This window comes from Acipenser ruthenus, chromosome 44 (genome assembly GCF_902713425.1).
Source record: "Acipenser ruthenus chromosome 44, fAciRut3.2 maternal haplotype, whole genome shotgun sequence".
NCBI lineage: Eukaryota > Metazoa > Chordata > Actinopteri > Acipenseriformes > Acipenseridae > Acipenser > Acipenser ruthenus.
In genome coordinates, this window is record NC_081232.1 from 6,501,914 (window position 1) to 6,522,615 (window position 20,702).

At 44.3% G+C, this 20,702-nt stretch overlaps 1 protein-coding gene across 3 annotated transcripts in view; it reads left to right on the forward strand.

Moving 5' to 3' along the window:
* Positions 1 to 4,331: 4,331 nt before the first annotated feature.
* Positions 4,332 to 20,702, forward strand: part of sez6l2 (seizure related 6 homolog (mouse)-like 2) — a 75,665-nt gene continuing 59,294 nt past the window's right edge. For all 3 annotated transcript variants that reach the window (XM_059012385.1, XM_059012386.1, XM_059012387.1), the window contains exons 1-6: positions 4,332 to 5,254; positions 9,383 to 9,553; positions 9,887 to 10,159; positions 10,903 to 11,036; positions 11,566 to 11,758; positions 17,870 to 18,055. In XM_059012385.1, the coding sequence (XP_058868368.1) occupies positions 5,194 to 5,254; positions 9,383 to 9,553; positions 9,887 to 10,159; positions 10,903 to 11,036; positions 11,566 to 11,758; positions 17,870 to 18,055 (1,018 nt within the window). In that variant the 5' untranslated portion in view covers positions 4,332 to 5,193. The remainder of the gene's footprint in view (positions 5,255 to 9,382; positions 9,554 to 9,886; positions 10,160 to 10,902; positions 11,037 to 11,565; positions 11,759 to 17,869; positions 18,056 to 20,702) is intronic.

Genomic DNA, 20,702 nt, shown 5'->3' on the forward strand with positions numbered 1-20,702 from the left:
GTGTGCTGGCACAGAATAGCTGCCGCGTGTAAAGAGCTTTGGGATCCTATGGGATGAAAGGTGCTAAATAAATCCAATGTATTATCTTTCATTTAAATAAAGAGCTTTTTAAAACTAGGGGCACGGTAATTTTGGGAGTACAGAAAACAAACAAAAAGCAGCCAGTATTCACTGCAACAGCGTGGGAGAAGTACAAGTGGACAAGTACATCACAGTTAGAAGCAGTTGAAAGCAGGTTGACAGCTGCAGACGCTGAACTAAACTTCCAAAAAAAAGGTCTTCAACCCAGTAATCTGTGACAACTGCATGATGTGGGAAATCTGAGGAAACCCAACAGAGCTCAACCAAGTGTGTGTAAAGTGCCGCACGATCCAGGACTTGCTTAAACTAGTAAGTCTGTTAGAAATGGAGCTGGAGGAAATGAGACAGCAACAGGTGCTTGAGGAGCTGACACACCACAATTCATGGAAGTCTGCACCCCTAGCAGACTGAAAGCCACCAGGGAGATGGAAGAGAGTCGAAACAGCTGGGTTCAGATAGGCAGAAGCAGGGAAAAAAATAAACTTCGTCAAACACAATCACTAGAAATCCAAACATCCAACAAATTTGAGCAACTTCAACATTTAGATGACCAAAACCAACATCAAGAGAACGAAAGGAACAACATCCAGGACCTTATAAACAGTGCTGGCCAGGCAGCAAAAAGAAGGGAGGTCATGATTGTTGGGGACTTCATATTGAGAAACACAGCAAGTTCAATTCGCAGATTGGACTCACTACAACAGTGTGCTACATTCCAGGAGCCTCTGTCATGCACATCACTGAGAACGTGGACAGGCTCCTAGAACGAACAGGAGACAACCCAATAGTAGTCGTCCACATCGGTACAAACAATATTGGAAGAGACAGGCCAAGATCCCTGCAAAACAAATTCAGAGAGCTAGAAAGGAAATTAAAAGATAAGACCAAAACTGTGGTATTTTCTGGTATACTGCCGGCGCCTTGCAAAGGACCATATGGACAGCTGGAAATACAAAATCAAAATGCATGGCTGAAATCGTGGTGCACACAGGAAGGCTTCACCTTTCTTGAACATTGGAGCACATTCTACAACAAGGACTATCTATATAGGTGGGACGGACTGCACTTAAACAAAAAACGGAACCAATCTACTCGGAGAAAGAATCCTTGTGGAGGTCCAGAAGCATTTAAACTAGAAAGGAAGGGGGGAGAAAACAAAAAAACAGAAGGGAGACCACATCAAAACAAGGTAAACAACTCAGGTAAGACAACTATTAAATGTATTTATCTTAATGCTAGAAGTCTGAGAAACAAACTGTTAGAACTTGAAGCTACTGCACTAACAAGTAACTACGATGGGATAGGTGTTACAGAAACTTGGTTGTCTGAGAGTGATGGAGACGAATATAATATTAGTGGGTACACACTGTATAGGAAAGACAGGCAGGACAGAAGAGGCGGAGGGGTAGCGCTATAAATAAGAAATAGTCTTGACGCCCAGGTGTTAAATCTGGACAAAGAAAACAACGCTGAATCAATATGGGTCAGAATAACTGACAAAAATTCAAAGGGCATAATAATAGGAGCATGCTATAGACTGCAAAATTCAGAAATAATCTGTTATACAATGACATTAGAAATGTGAGTAGAAAAGGAGAAGCCATACTAATGCGGGATTTCAACTTCCCCCATATAAAATGGGAAAACCTGGTGGGGAGCACGACGGACGAAATTGAAATGGTGGAAATGACAAATGACTGCTTCCTAACGCAATTTGTCACTACTAGAGGGGAGGCATGCCTTGATTTAGTCTTTTCATATTACGAAGACAGAATAACTTTGCAGACGACACAAAAATAGGAGGAATGGCAAACACTGTTGCAGGTCATTCAAAATGATCTAGACAGCATTCAAAACTGGGCACACATGGCAAATGAAATGTAATAGAGAAAAGTGTAAAGTATTGCATGCAGGCAATAAAAATGTGCAGCAAGTGTGGAGTAGTGGTTAGGGCTCTGGACTCTGGACCGGAGGGTCATGGGTTCAATCCCAAGTGGGGACACTGCTGCTGTGCCCTTGAGCAAGGTACTTTACCTAGATTGCTCCAGTAAAAACTCAGCTGTATAAATGGGTAATTGTATGTAAAAATAATGTAATTGTATGTAAAAATAATGTCATATCTTGTAACAATTGTAAGTCACCCTGGATAAGGGCTTCTGCTAAGAAATAAATAATAATTATAAATATCATATGGATGCAACATCGACAATGGATAATTGCAAAGCATGCGACATGGTTTATTTAGATTTCCAGAAAGCTTTTAACAAAGTCCTGCATAAATGATTAATTCTCAAACTGAATGCAGTAGGGATTCAAAGAAATGCATGTACATGGATTAGGGAGTGGTTAACATGTAGTAAACAGAAAGTACTAATTATTATTATTATTATTTGTTTATTTAGCAGACGCCTTTATCCAAGGAGACTTACAGAGACTAGGGTGTGTGAACTATGCACCAGCTGCAGAGTCACTTACAATTACGTCTCACCCAAAAGACGGAGCACAAGGAGGTTAAGTGACTTTCTCAGGGTCACACAATGACTCAGAGGTTGAGGTGGGATTTGAACCGGGGACCTTCTGGTTACAAGCTGTTTTCTTTAACCACTGGACCACACAGCCTCCCAATAATTACAGGAGAAACCTCAAAATGGAGCGATGTAACCAGTGGTGTACCACAGGGATCAGTATTAGGTCCTCTGCTATTCCTTATCTACATTAATGATTTAGATTCTGGTATAGTAAGCAAACTTGTTAAATTTGCAGACGACACAAAAATAGGAGGAGTGGCAAACACTGTTGCAGCAGCAAAGGTCTCTCAAATTGATCTAGACAACATACAGAACTGGGCAGACACACAACAAATGACATTTAATAGAGAAAAGTGTAAAGTACTGCATACAGGCAATACAAATGTGCATTACAAATATCATATGGGCGATACTGAAATTGAAGAAGGGAACTATGAAAAAGACCTAGGAGTTTATGTTGACTCAGAAATGTCTTCATCTAGACAATGTGGGGAAGCTATAAAAAAGGCCAACAAGATGCTCGGATATATTGTGAGAAGTGTTGAATTTAAATCAAGGGAAGTAATGTTAAAACTTTACAATGCATTAGTAAGACCTCACCTAGAATATTGTGTTCAGTTCTGGTCACCTCACTAAAAAAAGGATATTGATGCTCTAGAAAGAGTGCAAAGAAGAGCGACCAGAATTATTTCGTTATTTTAAAAGGCATGTCGTATGCAGACAGGCTAAAATAATTGAATGTGTTCAGTCTTGAACAAAGAAGACTACGTGTTGATCTGATTCAAGCTTTCAAAATCATAAAAGGTATAGACAATGTCGACCCAGGGGACTTTTTTGACCTGAAAAAAGAAACAAGGACCAGGTGTCACAAATGGCAAGTACAGGTTTTTGGCTGTTTTTGGCTGGTTTAAAAAACACAATTTGGCTGTTTTTTGGCTCTTTACTTCCAAAAATTGGCAGGTTGTTGCAAAAAAAAAAAAAAAAAAAAACCTGCCAGTGCTGGATGATGCGTTGTGATGTATAAGCGACCTAGACTACAAACTCTGAAGTGGTACATTTGTTTATTAAGAAGCCACCACACATTCCATATTGTATTCATTTGTCCTGGTGATGTCTTTCCAGCTTGTAACACATCTTCATGTTACAAGTACTGCTTGTACCAAAATCTCCAATTCCATATTGGTATATTTCAGTTTTCGCTTCTGAGCATCCTCATCACCATGGCTAGTACCAGGCTGAGGTCTTTGTGTGTCATTCATTTTCTTTTGGAATGTGTAGCCTACACACGCAGGGTTGACCCAAACCCGCTATTTATTGTGAGAAGTGTGTAATTCTCCACCGCTAATTGCGGTGAGGGGTATTTAAATTTTTTTGAAGATTAGTGCTGACACACACCCACACACCCACACACACACACAGAAACACACACTCACAAACACCCAGGCACACAGAAACACAGACTCACGAACTCACAAACACACATACACAGAAACACACATACACACAGACCCAGAAACACACATACACACACACAGACACACACAGACACCCAGAAACACACATACACACACAGACACACACACATACACACAAATACACAGACACAAAATGACCGTAATAATCAGGTGTTGCTATTTCAATACAGTGGGTTGCAATACCTTTATCTGACCAGAGAGGGCGCTGTAGAGACGCCACACTCACAACCAGACAAAAGCCATACGAAGCGACGCGCATCACATTGTATACACCAGGCTGGCTATCAGCCCTACAGACAGACCTACATACAGCGTGGAAAATTACAACGAGAAAGAGAGACAGAAAATATAGATAGGCAGATAGATAGATTGATAGAGAAAGGGAGAGAGAGATAAAGAAAATATGAAGAAACGTTTATGTCTTTAATGCACGGTTTGGGTTACCTGATTCATTAGCAGTGTGTCTTTATCTATATATATAGATGTAGATAGATAGATAGATAGATAGATAGATAGATAGATAAATAACGCTACTGTAGAGAAATAACGCAACGATCGCAGCGTCTTGTAATATTAATAATGCAAAGCGCATATATAACTGGGTAGAGGGAGAGAGGAGAGACGGGTGAAAACTGAGCTGAGAAAAATTTAACCGTTTTGGAAAAACGTACTGCGACTGGAAGAAAAATTTCAACATCGTGTTTGTAATAGGCGCATCATAATTTGATAGTTCATTCGTGTGGAAATAGATAGATAGATAGATAGATAGATAGATAGATAGATAGATAGATAGATAGATAGATAGACAGATCTATATCCCTCTCTCTATATATATATATATTTATAGATCCATAAATATGTCGATTGCGTAAAGGGCGATTTATTGCAGAAATAGGGGAGAGAAATAGGGAGGAGGGAGAGGGGCAGACGAGTCAAAATATAAAATTAGAAAATATTTTTGCTGCTGAAAAAAATAGCCCTCCCTTTATTTATTTATTTATTTATTACGTAGGTTTGTTAACTTGTTTGAATTGTAGTCGTATTAAATCGAATTAATTGTATTTATTAATATAGCAGCTATACAGATATTAATATATTGAGTGATCAGAATGCGTTACCACGTTTCGACCTTCGTGTTGTCTTTATACCTGGGAGTGATACGGGCGGGAGGTAAGTGAATATTAATCAATTCATTCATTCATTCATCCATCTATCTATAAATAACTAGGTATAATCTGATACAAATATATTATATGAATTGTATGAGAGAGAGAGAGAGAGAGAGAGAGAGAGAGAGAGAGAGAGAGAGAGAGAGAGAGAGAGAGAGAGAGAGAGATATTGACATGTAGGTTTGAAAGGAGGTATTGCTGTACAAAAATGAAGATTACATTTTTTGGATGTAAACGAAAGGTTTAGATGATGTAAATATAAATATATTATATTATATATTATATTATATCTATATCTATATCCAGGGCCGCAGCCAGGGGTTTTGGTGCCGGGGACGAGTCCTGTGAGAAGCACCCCCCCCCCCCCCCCCCCCCTCCCACTCCCCCCTCCTCCCCCCTTCTCAATTCAGCTAGCGCACATTGGCAGAATTTACCTGTAAACAACCTTCTAATGTTATAATGTTTGTTATACACAGTAAAAAATCGAGACCGATTGAAGTGTTCTTACTGCGTATCAGTTAAAACACACTGTTTAAAAATAAAACTCGCTGTTCAGATTCTGAACACACGATGTGTTTTCGTAATGTCCGACTAGTTTATTGTAATATGTTGTAGATATATTACCTTGAGAAATAATAAAACGTTTAGTAATTTTAACATTTTGAAAGGAATATCATTAACATGCAACATCCAAGGTTAAATATATGCATGTTTCAATTATTTCCTTTCTGAAATTCTTTTCTTAGGTTTATTGAGTGTGTTTTTTTCTTCCTGAACAGCAATGCATTTAGATAATAAACGCTAAATGCCATTAAGAAGGTGTTCTGAAGGTGTTGCAGAAATGCGTTTAGATGTTTTTACAGTGTAGCCAATACCTCATTATTCTAACACAGAATACACAAACATTGATGTCTATAAAAATATTTTGTGCATTTTGTTAACATACCACAAAACACAAAAAATAGTCTTATGTCATAATAATAATAATAATAATAATAATAATAATAATAATAACTATTCCTACCTGTATTTTTGAGAACATGTTTGATGACACCGTGTAACATTTTTTTTTTTTGTTTCTGGGTAGTAAGTGTTATTTCCTAATTGCTTATGCCTCAAAAGTATAGAAAATGGCTATTATTCCCCACAAACTTTGCTTTTGTGACCAGGACAGTGATATTTTGAAATCTACCTATTTCCAATGAGAAAACGGGAGAATTTGTGTCTTTTCGTTCACATAAAGTCAGAAAAAACAACATATGAATCTAAATTAACATGTATTTATACTAAAGTAATACAAAAATGACTACAAAAGATTTAGAAGTGAGTAGTTTTTCGAGATTTACGATTATACTGTAAATCACTTTCACGAATCAGGCCCCAAATGTAGTCTCCCAAATGTAGTCTCTCTCGTTATACTGTCCTTAACTGACAGCTCATCCAGGAGCCTCAAAGCCGTGCTGCTCCATAATGGTAACAAGTACCCGTCTCTTCCCCTGGCTCACTCGGTGCACCTCAAAGAGGATTACAACAGCATCAAGACCTTGCTGGACGCCTTGAAGTATGATGAGTACGGCTGGGACCCCCTGAAGGTGCTGATGCCACCACTGCACATCAAATTGGGCCTTATGAAACAATTTGTCAGAGCTCTAGATAAGGAGTCGGCAGCCTTCAAGTACCTTCAAGACTTCTTCCCTAAGCTGTCTGAGGCAAAGGTCAAAGCCGGTGTCTTCGTCGGACCACAGATAAAGAAGATCCTGGAGTGCAATGAATTTCCCAAGAAGCTCACTAGTAAGGAGAAAGCGGCTTGGAACAGCTTTGTCGCAGTGGTTCGGGGCTTCCTGGGCAATCACAAGGCCAAAAACTATGTGGAGCTGGTTGAGACTCTGGTGAAGAACTACAGCACAATGGGCTGTAGGATGTCCCTCAAAGTCCATATCCTTGATGCTCATCTTGATAAATTCAAGGAGAACATTGGAGCGTACTCGGAGGAGCAAGGCGAGCGCTTCCACCAGGATATACTGGACTTTGAACACCGCTACCAAGGACAGTATAACGAGCTGATACGAATGATTTACAGTACAATCGTAAATCTCGAAAAACTACTCGCTTCTAAATCTTTTGTAGTCATTTTTGTATTACTTTAGTACAAATACATGTTAATTTGGATTCATATGTTGTTTTTTTCTGACTTTATGTGAACAAAAATTATTATTCTTATTATTATTATTCTTATTATTATTATTATTTATTTCTTAGCAGACGCCCTTATCCAGGGCAAATTACAATCGTAAGCAAATACATTTCAAGTGTTACAATACAAGTAATACAATAAGAGCAAGAAGTACAATAACTTTTGTTCAAGCAAAGTATAAGTGTGACAAACCACAATTCAATAATACAGCAGATAATAGTGATAGTTACATCAGGGTATGATTAAATAGTGATAGTTACAAAAAGACACAAATTTGCCCGTTTTCTCATTGGAAATAGGTAAATTTCAAAATATCACTGTCATGGTCACAAAAGCAAAGTTTGTGGGGAATAATAGCCATTTTCTATACTTCTGAGGCATAAGCAATTAGGAAATAACACTTACTACCCAGGAACAAAAATTGTGTTACATAGTGTGATCGAAAGTTTACTTTGAAAGCTCTTCCTCCCTCAGCAACAGTCACAGGCAGTGTGCAAAAGATCCTAATGGCGATGCATAGAGACCTGTCAACTCTCCTGTATCATACCTGTCAACATTGAGTTTTCAAAATATGGGAGCTTTTGTAAACTTTTGAAAATACAAAATCAAGGAGGGGGGGCGGGCGGGGGGGGGGGGGGGGGTAGGGGTGCAGGTGCGTGGCTAAGCATGTGAACTTGCCTCAGGCACTGAATGCATGCCTGCCACAGGACTCCCCGGCCATGAATTTTGTAGACATTAAAGGTTTGCTGACATAAGGGGGTTTAACAGTAGCATACGGGAGAAAATAATAACATAACATTATTCATAATTATACAATCATGACATCACAGAATTGTTGAAAAATAGCAAGTTTATTGAGCTGTGTTTCCTTGTCTTTCTGCACAGCTGAAGACAGGCTTTTGTCCGAAATGTCCTGAGATATAGATATAGCTATAGATATAGACAGAGACGCCATCAGGGGTGGACAACCCTGACAATTGTCCCGGGCCCGAGCTCTATTTACAGACCTGTTACAGACCTGTCAACTCTCCTGTATTCACCAGGAGTCTCCCGTATTCCGGACCTATCTATCTATCTATCTATCTATCTATCTATCTATCTATCTATCTATCTCTCTCTATCCAAGCTTCAAGCTTCAATTTCTCGCCCTCCCATCCCCGTCCCCCTTCCCTCTCCCCTCTTGTCTCTTCCTCCCATCCCCTCTCCCTCCCTCTCTCCCCCCCTCTCCTCTCTTCCTCCCTCCCCTTGTCTCTCTTGCCCTCCCATCCCCATCCCCCACTCCCTTCCCTCTCCCCTCTTGTCTCTTCCTCCCATCCCTTCTCCCTTCCCTCTCTCCTCCCCTCTCCTCTCTTCCTCCCTCCCTCCTCCTCTACCTTCTCTCCCCTCCTTTCTCTCTCCCTCTCATCTCTCCCTCTCCCTCTCCCTCTCCCTTCCCTCTCCCCTTTCCCCTCTCCTCTCTCTCCCCCCTCCACTTGTCTCTCTTGCCCTCCCATCCCCATCCCCTCTCCCTTCCCTCTCTCCTCCCCTCTCCTCTCTCGCTCCCTCCCTCCTCCTCTACCTTCTCTCTTCTCCTCTCTCTCTCCCTCTCATCTCTCTCCCTCTCCCTTCCCTCTCCCCTTTCCCCTCTCCTCTCTCTCCCCCCTCCCCTTGTCTCTCTTGCCCTCCCATCCCCATCCCCCTCTCCCTTCCCTCTCCCCTCTCCTCTTTCTCCCATCCCCTCTCCCTTCCCTCTCCCCTCTCCTCTTTCTCCCATCCCTTCTCCCTTCACTCTCCCATCTCCTCTCTCTCTCCCTCCCTCCTCCTCTCCCTTCTCTCTCCCCTCTCCTCTCTCTCTACCACCCATCCTCCTCTCCCCTCCTCCTCTCCCTTCTCCCTTCCCTTTCCTCTCTCATAGTGTATATTAACCCTCTCTCTCCCTCCCCCTCTGTCCCCCAGCTCTCCCCCTCTCTCCGGATGAAGAGGTAGGATTGGACAGAGTGGACACTACGGTGTCCCCTGAGGCTCAGTCCTCACAGGCTATCCCATCAGCCTCTGCTTCCATCAGCCAGCTGCTGCACTCTGCCCTGCTGAGGAAAGAGTATCTGGGGCAGGAGCCAGTCTACTCCGGTGAGGGAGACTCTGCGGTCACAGGGGGGCTTATAAGGTGTTTCTAAGTGCCAGGTGTCTCCCTCTAATCATGTTGAGAGTGTGTTTCATTCTCTTTGTATGACAGACCCTCCCTGACACAGCAAAGAGTGCAAGAGAATGAAACACACTCTCAACATTATTAGAGGGAGACACCCCACACTTAGAAACATATTATAAATTGTTAAATGTAAATTAAAAACCAGAAGCTGCTATTAACTTTTCAGGAAAGCTACACTGTATGAGAGTCAATGCAAAGTGTCGAGTCGCTGTCTGTCTGAACTCACAAATAAAGGTCTGACCTCTGACCCCCAGGCACCACGACTAACCCCACTCAGGCCGTGCCTCTCCTCAGCCAATCAGAACCCAGTGCCACGGTGATGTCACAAGGGGTGCTGACTACTGCGGTGATGTCCCCGGCTGCCTCCCTTCTGCGCGGCCAATCACAGGGCAGCAGCACCACCACCCCTCCAGGCCCCACCCCCGCGACACCATCAATTACATCATCACCCCAGGAGGGGGCCAGAGAGGAAGAGACTACGACCACTCTGATCACCACGACAACCATCACCACCGTACACACTCCAGGTAAAAACCAAGAAAATCCGTTCACTCACCTCTGATTAGCTTTATTAACATCATCACTGGTCCTCCCTCTAAAGGAGTGCTGACCATCTTTAAAATCCATTATCTTACATCTTATTAGCTTTATTAACATCATCACTGGTCCTCCCTTTAAAGCAGAGGTTTTCAAGCTAAGGACGTGACGAGTAAATATTTGTTTCTGATTTCTTGGCGATTGGAAAACAAGGTGCATCGTACCAAAGCTTCATTGAACAATATTCTGACGCACGTCATCGTCCCCTAACGCCCAAACTGACGTGTGAACGTAGAGACGTGAGCGTAGCTCCGATGTTCTTTGTTCTTGCTAGTGAGCAGTTGTGTTAACGTTAGAGAGCAAGCAATAGGAAGGAATGGAGCGGTTTTTCAAATGTAAAGTTGAGGATATTGATCCCGATGAGGAGCAGGTAAAGAACAGGAAATACCAACCCTCTTACTTGGACCTGGGATTTGCATGTGTCAGCGACCGCAATGTGTTGTTCTTAGATAGCAAGAAACAAACAAATTAAAACGCCATCTGGAGACCATCAAAGAACAGAGGCGGTTAATGAAAGGAAGCAACACTACACCTGCCAAAGCACGGGAAGCATCATACGCTGTCTCTTTAAAACCCATTTTCTTACCGCTTTCGCTCCCCCTCTCTTTCTTCCTCTCTCTCCTCCCTCCTCCTCCTCTCTCTCCTCTCCCTCGTCTCTCTCTCTCTCCTCCAGTTCTCTGCAATGTTAACCTTACGGTCCCAGAGGGTTTTGTTGAGTCTCCTGAATCCTCAGGATCTGGGTTCTACCATAGCCTGGACTGCACCTATACCATCACTGTGTACACCGGCTACGGAGTGGAGCTGCAGGTCAGTTTGTCGTGTGTCTGCCTGTCTGTCTGTCTGTGCGTGTGTGTGTTTGTGTGTCTGTGTGTCTGTGTGTCTGTCATGTGTCTCTCTGTCTTTCTGTACTGCCATAGAAAAAGGCAGATTTTCTCCCATCCACTAGAGGGCAGAGTGTTTCAGGGAGAGGGAGGGCAGGTTAATAATAATAATAGCTCCACTCTGATGTACCTGCTGTAGAGTTTAGATTTTGACATGATTCTGAGAGCTCTATTGAGGTCACAGGGTTTGCTTTAAATTTTTTAAAATGTCCCCAGGATGTGTCAGAGGAAATGATAAAGAGTGAATCTGAAACAACATCTTGTAACAATTGTAAGTCGCCATCTGCTAAGAAATAAATAAATAAATAAATAATAATAATAATAATAATAATAATAATAATAATAATAATAATAATAATAATAACAAAGAGATGATAAACCGATGTATTTAAAATTAAGTTTATTGATTTTATCAGATTTTATTTGTATTTATTTTTTACTTTTTTTCCTGCCAGGTGAAAAGTCTGAACCTGTCTAAAGACGAGACATTGTCAATCGAGAGCTACGGAGGGGAGGGGCCTGTGTTCCTGGCCAATGAGAGCCTGCTGAGCGAGGGTCAGGTGATCCGCAGCCTGACCAATCAGGTGCTGATCCGGTTCCAGAGCAACCAGCCGGCCAATCCAGGCGTCTTTAAACTACACTTCCAAGGTATCACAGCCAATCAGCTATCAGAGAGGAAGGGGGCGGGGAGAGAGGAGAGGAGAGAGGAGAGGGAGAGTCTCTAGAGAGACCAGTCCAGCATTTAAATCACATGTATTAGATATTGATAAAAAGTCTCGAATTAAAAACAAATTATTAAAAATGAAACGTCCCAGTATATAGTAGGTTTGGTCCATGTGAATTACAGCTCCTATACATATTTTTGGTCTATTGGTGTGGCAGGCTGGCTCGCAGTGGTGAGGTGTGGTGACGTCATGTACCAGGAAGTAATTGAATCAAAACAACAGATGGGCAGGTGAAACTGAACGCAACAGCTGAATGTTCAGCTGAATTTATTAACAAAGAAACCAAAACAAAAGATTTAAACAATAACAAAACAGAAACCAAAGGGCACGAGGGCCAAACGAATCAGACAGACAAACAAGTAAGTGTCGTGCTGGCTAATCCAGCATGTTTTAGCAATTGTTATTAGCAATTTAGCAATTGTCTCCTCTCTATCTCCCCGTACCTCCTCTCTGTACACCCCCAACCCTGCAGCACGGACAACTGCAGGTTCTTATACTCTGGCCGAGGGGTTAACTAGCTGTTAATTATCTTATTACCCCTCGGCCACAGTCTGCACGCGTTTGGTAAGGATGCATGACTGTCAGCTAGTTAAATAATCAGTAGCTGATCAGTCACGCATCCTCACAGGTTTTAAATTATAAATATAAAAAACAATACCAAAAGACTCGGCGCTTTTACCCGCGCTGCAAACAAAAATACAAATAATAATAAATAGGAGCGGGACACTCTGCCACAGTTGGCCAGACATTTTGAAATTATTTTAAAATCATAACATAAAAGCGAAACAGGTCTCCAGTTTTTGAGTAAACACATGTTTCCCTTCTTGGGCAGTAGTGTGATTACTGCCGTCCTGCAGCTGAGGGGCAGTTCTGTATCTCAGAGGCTCCATCCCAGCACCTGCAGAAAGTCCTCTCCAATCACAGTCACAGTCAATGCCTGGAGCTTTTCCATTCGAAAGCTGTGTAACATCAGCGGTCAGCACCTGATATGTTACGGCTTGTCTAATTGATGCTGTTCTTCTTTGCTCAGGCTGGGCAGACCCTAGAGCAGCAAGTCTGTGTCCTGCTGGTCACATGGCTCTTTGCTATATAATTCAGTGTAGAACTGTACTGCCAGCTTGCTGATCTCCTCCTGTATGTACAGCTCCCTGCCGCAAGGCATCCAGACGCAATGCATCTGCCGGCTGTCCGCTCTCCTCCTCTCCAAGCCAAAGAAGAAGCTGGAGGGGGAGTCCATGTCTTTGAGCTCCATGAAGTGAGAGCACACCAGCACCCCCTTCACTGTCTCCTTCAGCAGGCTGCCCAGCATGTGTCTCTGCTCCTTCAGGGTTTGCAGGGTCTGCTCCTGGTGGTCTATGTCCAGGATGCTCTCTAACTGGAGAATTTTAACCTCTCTCACTGCTGCATTCAGTGACCCGGTTGAGTTGAGTGTGTACTGCTGGCAAAAGATTTTAATCTGTGTGTGACAGGGTGCTCGTGTCACGTGTGGGGGTAGCCGCTGCTTAAGCAATAAAGAGAGACATGGGAGGTGGATGAAAAGCCAGCACAGGTGCTCAGGATTTATTAATACAAAACAAAATAAAATAAAGGGGTCATGTGACGTTACCAGCGATGGTAACACACAGAGGACACATACAGCAGGCTGTGCAAAAGGCAAAATAAAACTGACGGACACTTGGTCAAGACCCGCCCACCTGCTGATTGAGGACCAGCACAGCCAATCACTTGCTGCCCTTCCCCTCAACCAAGCCTAGCAGGCAGCAAGTCTCAATCGAGCGCCCGTCTGTAAACAATAATTTAATCACACAAATCAAATCCAAAAAGACACACAATAAACCCATTTCCACATACAAATTATACCAACACTAATTTCCACATGTTCCAAAATTGATGAAATTGCTTTACACAATGTGTGCCCTGTGATAACTTTGCATTAATATGCCAGTAGGAGGTGCTGTCAGAGTCAGAGGTAAGTATTACTGTAACTAACAGGCAGTGGTGATCAGAGAGGCTACTGGGGACGTGTGAGACGTGTGAGACGTGTAGATCTAACCTTGCTCTATATATTTGTTGTGAGAGACAATGAGACCAGGTGTATTGTCTTGCATTAGGGTGCGGACACCTCTAAACATCAACCAGGCCACTGAACAGAAAAACTGCAGCTAATTCACTCGAGGATTGGGGATTGGGCTCTTCATTTTTTCTATCCATGTTAAAATCTCCTCCCACTACTGGTAATTTGGTAAAAATTACAATTCGTTCCCTCCCCTTATTTGGTGCATAAATATTAATAAAAACAAATACAGTGCCACCCAACCTTGCTCTCATTTTTAATAACCTCCCCTTTTTAATTTCTTCAATATCTAAAATCGTTGCTCCTAGGCTGGGCTTAAATAATATTGCCAGTCCTGCACTGGTGCTTGAGCCGTGGCTCAGCGCACACGACCCCCTCCACTCTGCCAGCCTCGCCACCTCATTCTCCCTGTCTGAGTGCGTCTCCTGCAGCAGCGCGACCCCCGCCCGCTTCTGCTCTAAAAAACTCACACAGCTGCGCTCTTTTAAAAGACTGTCTGCAGCCATTCATGTTAAAAGAAATAAAAATGCACTTTTCCATTAAAATTAAAACTGACAGAGTAAAACAAGCAACAATAAAAAAATGCTTATAAGAGGTATCCATTTTTCAATTATTATTTGACATTAGCGATCTTTTTCTTAATCATTTGAACATATTTCTTCAGACGGTTCCTTTTCTGCTTGTCAAATTCCTCTAATGTTGCCTTTTGTGTGACAATGTGTGCTGAGTGGAGGAATAACTCAAATTTGGGAAGAAGTTTTCAATTTCAACCCCTCTTTTCCCTTGTGTATTCTCCATGAACTGTTTAATTTGTTCAAGAGAATAAACTTTTTTCCCCCTGTTAACGGGTTGGCTATCGGGGATGTCAAAGATAAGTCAGAGAGCTCCCCCTGTATTTCCTCTGCTCTGTCCTCGCTGTCTGCTCTGCCGTCCACGGCTGCCAGCTCCTCCGCGGCTCTCTCCACCTCCGCAGCACCCGCTCTCCTCTTCTCCTCCCAGCACAGCCATAGCCGTCACCGCTGCCTCTGTTTCTGCCTGCTGGGGTTCAGAGAGAGAAGAGACCTGCACAGCGCCGGGTTTGAAGCCTTTCGCCATGCCGCTCCCCTCTCCCTCCATGTCAAGAGGGGCAGACACCCCTGCCTGAGACTGCAGGCTCCCCTCCAGCACAGGCTCGTGGCTCTGCTCCGTTCCCCGCTCACTGTTAGGCAGATCTGCAGCTTCTTTATTTTTTTCCGCATTTTTTTTCTTTTTAGTTATCACCACAAATGACTCATCATTTTCAGTAGCTTCATTTTGTGACGGACCGTGGCTGAGTCTCTTCAGTCTCGGCTGTGGTGTGGGCGGCTTCATCCTGTTCGGCAGCTCCCTGGTCTCTGCAGACTCCGGCTGCTGCTACAACGGGGGAGCAGCCTCATCGTCCCGCTCACCCCCAACATCCCCAGCCTCCTGCCTGCCACCAGTACCCTGCTCCTGCCTCGTCTCATTCCTAATTTTTCTAGGGCAGGCTCTCCTTTGGTGTCCCTGTTCCCCACAGTTAAAGCACCACATTGTATCAGAGCTAACAAATACAATGCAGCCCGTCCCTTCCACACTGAAGCTCCAAGCGACATCAATCACCTGCCCCGGGTTATTCAGTAGTAAAAACGCCTGTCTCCGAAAAGACAGGAAGTGCTTTACATTTGCATTCTTACACTCTAACTGAATATTCTTAATTGGTCTACTGTATCAGACATGTTCATTCTCCAGGGTCTCATTTCTTAAAAACGGCGGCACGTTAGACATAATTACCTTGGAACAAGGTTTACTAAAGGGGGACACTTGAATAAATTCTCCTTTCACTGAAAACCTTCCTCCACTAGTTGGTTGACCAGCGATACCTCTTTTAAAGAGATAACAAATCTTTTATTCTTGCGGGATGCCAACATGATGTTCTCGTACCCAATTATCTCTTCCACTGCCAGCAGGCACTCCTCCACCGACATGCCATACCTCTCCCAATGCCAGCAGGCACTCCTCCACCGACATGCCGTACCTCTCCCACTGCCAGCAGGCACTCCTCCACCGACACGCCGTACCTCTCCCACTGCCAGCAGGCACTCCTCCACCGACACGCCATACCTCTCCCAATGCCAGCAGGCACTCCTCCACCGACACGCCATACCTCTCCCAATGCCAGCAGGCACTCCTCCACCGACATGCCGTACCTCTCCCAATGCCAGCAGGCACTCCTCCACCGACATGCCGTACCTCTCCCAATGCCAGCAGGCACTCCTCCACCGACACGCCATACCTCTCCCAATGCCAGCAGGCACTCCTCCACCGACATGCCGTACCTCTCCCAATGCCAGCAGGCACTCCTCCACCGACACGCCGTACCTCTCCCAATGCCAGCAGGCACTCCTCCACCGACACGCCGTACCTCTCCCAATGCCAGCAGGCACTCCTCCACCGACATGCCGTACCTCTCCCAATGCCAGCAGGCACTCCTCCACCGACACGCCGTACCTCTCCCAATGCCAGCAGGCACTCCTCCACCGACATGCCGTACCTCTCCCACTGCCAGCAGGCACTCCTCCACCGACATGCCGTACCTCTCCCAATGCCAGCAGGCACTCCTCCACCGACACGCCGTACCTCTCCCAATGCCAGCAGGCACTCCTCCACCGACATGCCGTACCTCTCCCAATGCCAGCAGGCACTCCTCCACCGACACGCCGTACCTCTCCCAATGCCAGCAGGCACTCCTCCACCGACATGCCGTACCTCTCCCACTGCCAGCAGGCACTCCTCCACTGACACGCCGTACCTCTCCCACTGCCAGCAGGCACTCCTCCACCGACATGCCGTACCTCTCCCACTGCCAGCAGGCACTCCTCCACCGACACGCCGTACCTCTCCCAATGCCAGCAGGCACTCCTCCACCGACATGCCGTACCTCTCCCAATGCCAGCAGGCACTCCTCCACCGACATGCCGTACCTCTCCCAATGCCAGCAGGCACTCCTCCACCGACACGCCGTACCTCTCCCACTGCCAGCAGGCACTCCTCCACTGACACGCCGTACCTCTCCCACTGCCAGCAGGCACTCCTCCACCGACACGCCGTACCTCTCCCAATGCCAGCAGGCACTCCTCCACCGACATGCCGTGTCAGCGGCCGAGAGCCCCCAGCCCTCCAGAGTGAGATCCCATAACGGGATCTGCACACACACAACGATACACAGTTATCAGTAATATACAAACAAAATCAATGAAACAAAGATATATACAAATAATTATAGAAAATTGCAAAAAATAGTAGAAAAAAAACACTCTTCTACCGCACCAACGTTCAAACACTACCGCCTCCCTGCAAGCTCCTCCCACAATCCCACAATCCCACAATCCTCAAATTCAAAGGTGCTTTATTGGTATGACAACATTAGCAGTATTACCAAAACATTTACAAAGTACAGTATACAATATAAACATTACATAAACATTATGAACACCAGTATAAAATAACATTTTAAAAAATAGTAAATAATGAAAAGGAATAATGAAATAAAGAGGTAGAATGTAAAATGGAACACTGGTAAATACCCTCCCCCCCTTCCCCCTCCCCCCTCCCCCTGTCAGTGCCCCTGTGCAGAGTGCTCACTGTGTGCCCCTCAGCCTGTGACAGGCACACACATACTGGGCAGCCAGGGGCTGTGTGTCCCTCCCCCAGTAGGACTGCCACTCTCCTGACTGGTCATATGTGGGAATCGCAATAGAGATGTGTCCCTTGTTTGGCTGTATTTACTGCAGTGTATTTTCTCTCTCTCTCCCTCCCTTCCTTCCTCTCTCAATTCATTAATAAGTATTTCTAAAGCTTTTTGATATTATACAAAATTAACAAAAATATTACGAATACATTATGGAACCTTTAATTTCTTCTCCCTCTCCCCCTCTCCTCTCTCCTCCCCTCTCTTTCTCTCAGCATTCCTCCTCTCATGCTCCTTCCCTCTCTCCCCTGCTGAGGGGGGCGTGTCTGTCAGTGACCTTCACCCCGGAGGCTCCGCCCAGTTCCACTGCGACCCCGGCTACGAGGTCAGGGGTCACGAGGTCCTGACCTGCCTGAACTCCACACGACCGCACTGGAGTGGAGCGGAGCCAAGCTGCGTGTGTGAGTCTGTCTGTCTGTCTGTCAAGTTCAAGTTCAAATACTTTATTAGTATGACAAGTTCAACAAGTATTGCCAATGATACACTGCATTAACACAAAGGAACAAACATGATAATATTTGTGAGCCTGGCTAGTCTATTATGTGTCTCTGGCCCTGTGTCAGGACACTTCAAACTCTGCCGCTATCACTGGTCCCTCTCCTCTCCCCCATTAATTCTTGCAGTTTCTCCTCTTGGCTCTGGAGCAGAAAGCCCTCTATTCTGTCTGCCAGCCTGAGGGTGTATCTCTCTCTCTCAGCTCTCTGTACCTCTCACAGTGGAGGATGAAGTGGGTCTCAGTCTCAATCTCTCCACTGTGGCACTGGGTACAGAATCGCTCCTCTCTGGGTCTCCACTGTGCTCTGTGCTTCCCGTTTCAATAGCCAGTTTGTGGTCACTGATTCTGTATTTAGTTAATATGTGTTTGTTTTTGGGGTTCTTGATGATAATGAGATTCTGAGCCAGGGTGAACTATAGAGGTGGAGTTTGTTTTGGTATTTAATCTGCTCTCTCCAGGGCACAGCCTAGTGTTTTTTTCAGTGCCTCAGGTCTGAGGAGGATTAAATGCAGCCAGTGTTTTTAATGGTGTAGTATGTGTACATGTTTGTTGATCAGTGTGTTTACAGTAAAGATGTGCTCAGTACTGCTGTGTTTTGGAAGAAATCCAATCTGGCTCTTATTTATAATGTCTTGACTCTTTAGGAATTGGGATATTCTGTGATTTATGATGCTACGGAACAGTTTGCTGAGGTTACTCCCGACACAGACCCCTCTGTACTTGTGTGGATTGAGAACGTATCCACTCTTATAGATGGGGTGATGAGCCCCTCTCCCCACTGCTTAGGGAAGTGTCCAGAGAACAGGACGAGGTTAAACAGCCTCACAGAGCTGCCTGCAGGGCAGAGTCGCTGTGCTTCAGTATCTCTGATAGGATCTCTGATCTCTTCAGGATCCGATCGGGGCCACTTGCTTTTCTGGGTTTTAATTTGGAATTGTGTTCTCTGATCTCATCAGTGGCAATGGGGGTGTCTAGAGGGGTTGGTAGTCAGGGGTGTAGTGCTGGGGGGTCGCAGGGGAGCGCCCCCCCCCCCCCACTTCTCTTGGACAGGGAGAGCACCGCTTCCATAATTCACATGTAGAATATTGAGCTGCTTTGCTCCTACAGTATTAATATATGGAGATGTACATGTGTATAACCCATACAAATAAGGAAAGCATACAATAACTGTAAGAAACCCTTGAGAGAAAAATAATGAAAAAAGTTTGACTAGAGCGTGCCTCCGATCTGGATCAACAGGTGTGAATAATGAGTAAGAGAGGTGAAGGGAACCTGTATCAACGCTGTGCTGAGGTGTCAGTGTTTTACAGTTAGATGGGATAGATGTAATAATTGGAACAGACAGACGCATATATAAGAAATAATGTAGATAAAATAAGCTAAACATTTATTTAAAAGATAAAACTCAATCGCAACAAGCAAATAAAGGGTACCTGTGGCCGTACACATCTTTATTTGCAAACTGATGCACTTCTATTTCAAAACCTCTCATTCGCTCTTAAACAGCTACAGTAAGACAGTGAGATGAGCTGATTCTGGAGCAAACCATTCAATATACGAGAAGGGGGAGTGTTACACATAGGATTATTATTAATAATAATAATAATAACAATAATAATAATAATAATAATAATAATAATAATGACACCATTTTATTCATGTGTGTATTAGTGTATCAAACTGGTTGTGAAAATATGTACAGTATTTGTGTATTTATTTATCTTTAATATAAATAGCTGCAAGTCTCGTTGCTTTACAATAATACCTCAATACCTGATTGTCTGAATGTGTGATCAATTGGTACACTTGTTAGCCCTTTCAAATACAGTACCTACTAGTGATAAACTGCAGTTCTGTAGAGTGTATGGGGAAACAGGGACGGCAGGCGGCGTGGTAGGGTTGAGAGAGCGGGGGGGGGGGGTAGATAATAGCGACCCCTCGCTTCTAAATATAGCACTACACCACTGTTGGTAGTCTTTACTTGCTGCCTCCAGGGAGCTCAGTTTGTTTAGCATGTCAGTTTGTTGGGGTGTGAGGGTGTCAGTTTGTTTAGCATGTCAGTTTGTTGGGGTGTGAGGGTGTCAGTTTGTTTAGCATGTCAGTTTGTTGGGGTGTGAGGGTGTCAGTTTGTTTAGCATGTCAGTTTGTTGGGGTGTGAGGGTGTCAGTTTGTTTAGCATGTCAGTTTGTTGGGGTGTGAGGGTGTCAGTTTGTTTAGCATGTCAGTTTGTTGGGGTGTGAGGGTGTCAGTTTGTTTAGCATGTCAGTTTGTTGGGGTGTGAGGGTGTCAGTTTGTTTAGCATGTCAGTTTGTTGGGGTGTGAGGGTGTCAGTTTGTTTAGCATGTCAGTTTGTTGGGGTGTGAGGGTGTCAGTTTGTTTAGCATGTCAGTTTGTTGGGGTGTGAGGGTGTCAGTTTGTTTAGCATGTCAGTTTGTTGGGGTGTGAGGGTGTCAGTTTGTTTAGCATGTCAGTTTGTTGGGGTGTGAGGGTGTCAGTTTGTTTAGCATGTCAGTTTGTTGGGGTGTGAGGGAGCTCAGTTTGGGTTCCTTTAT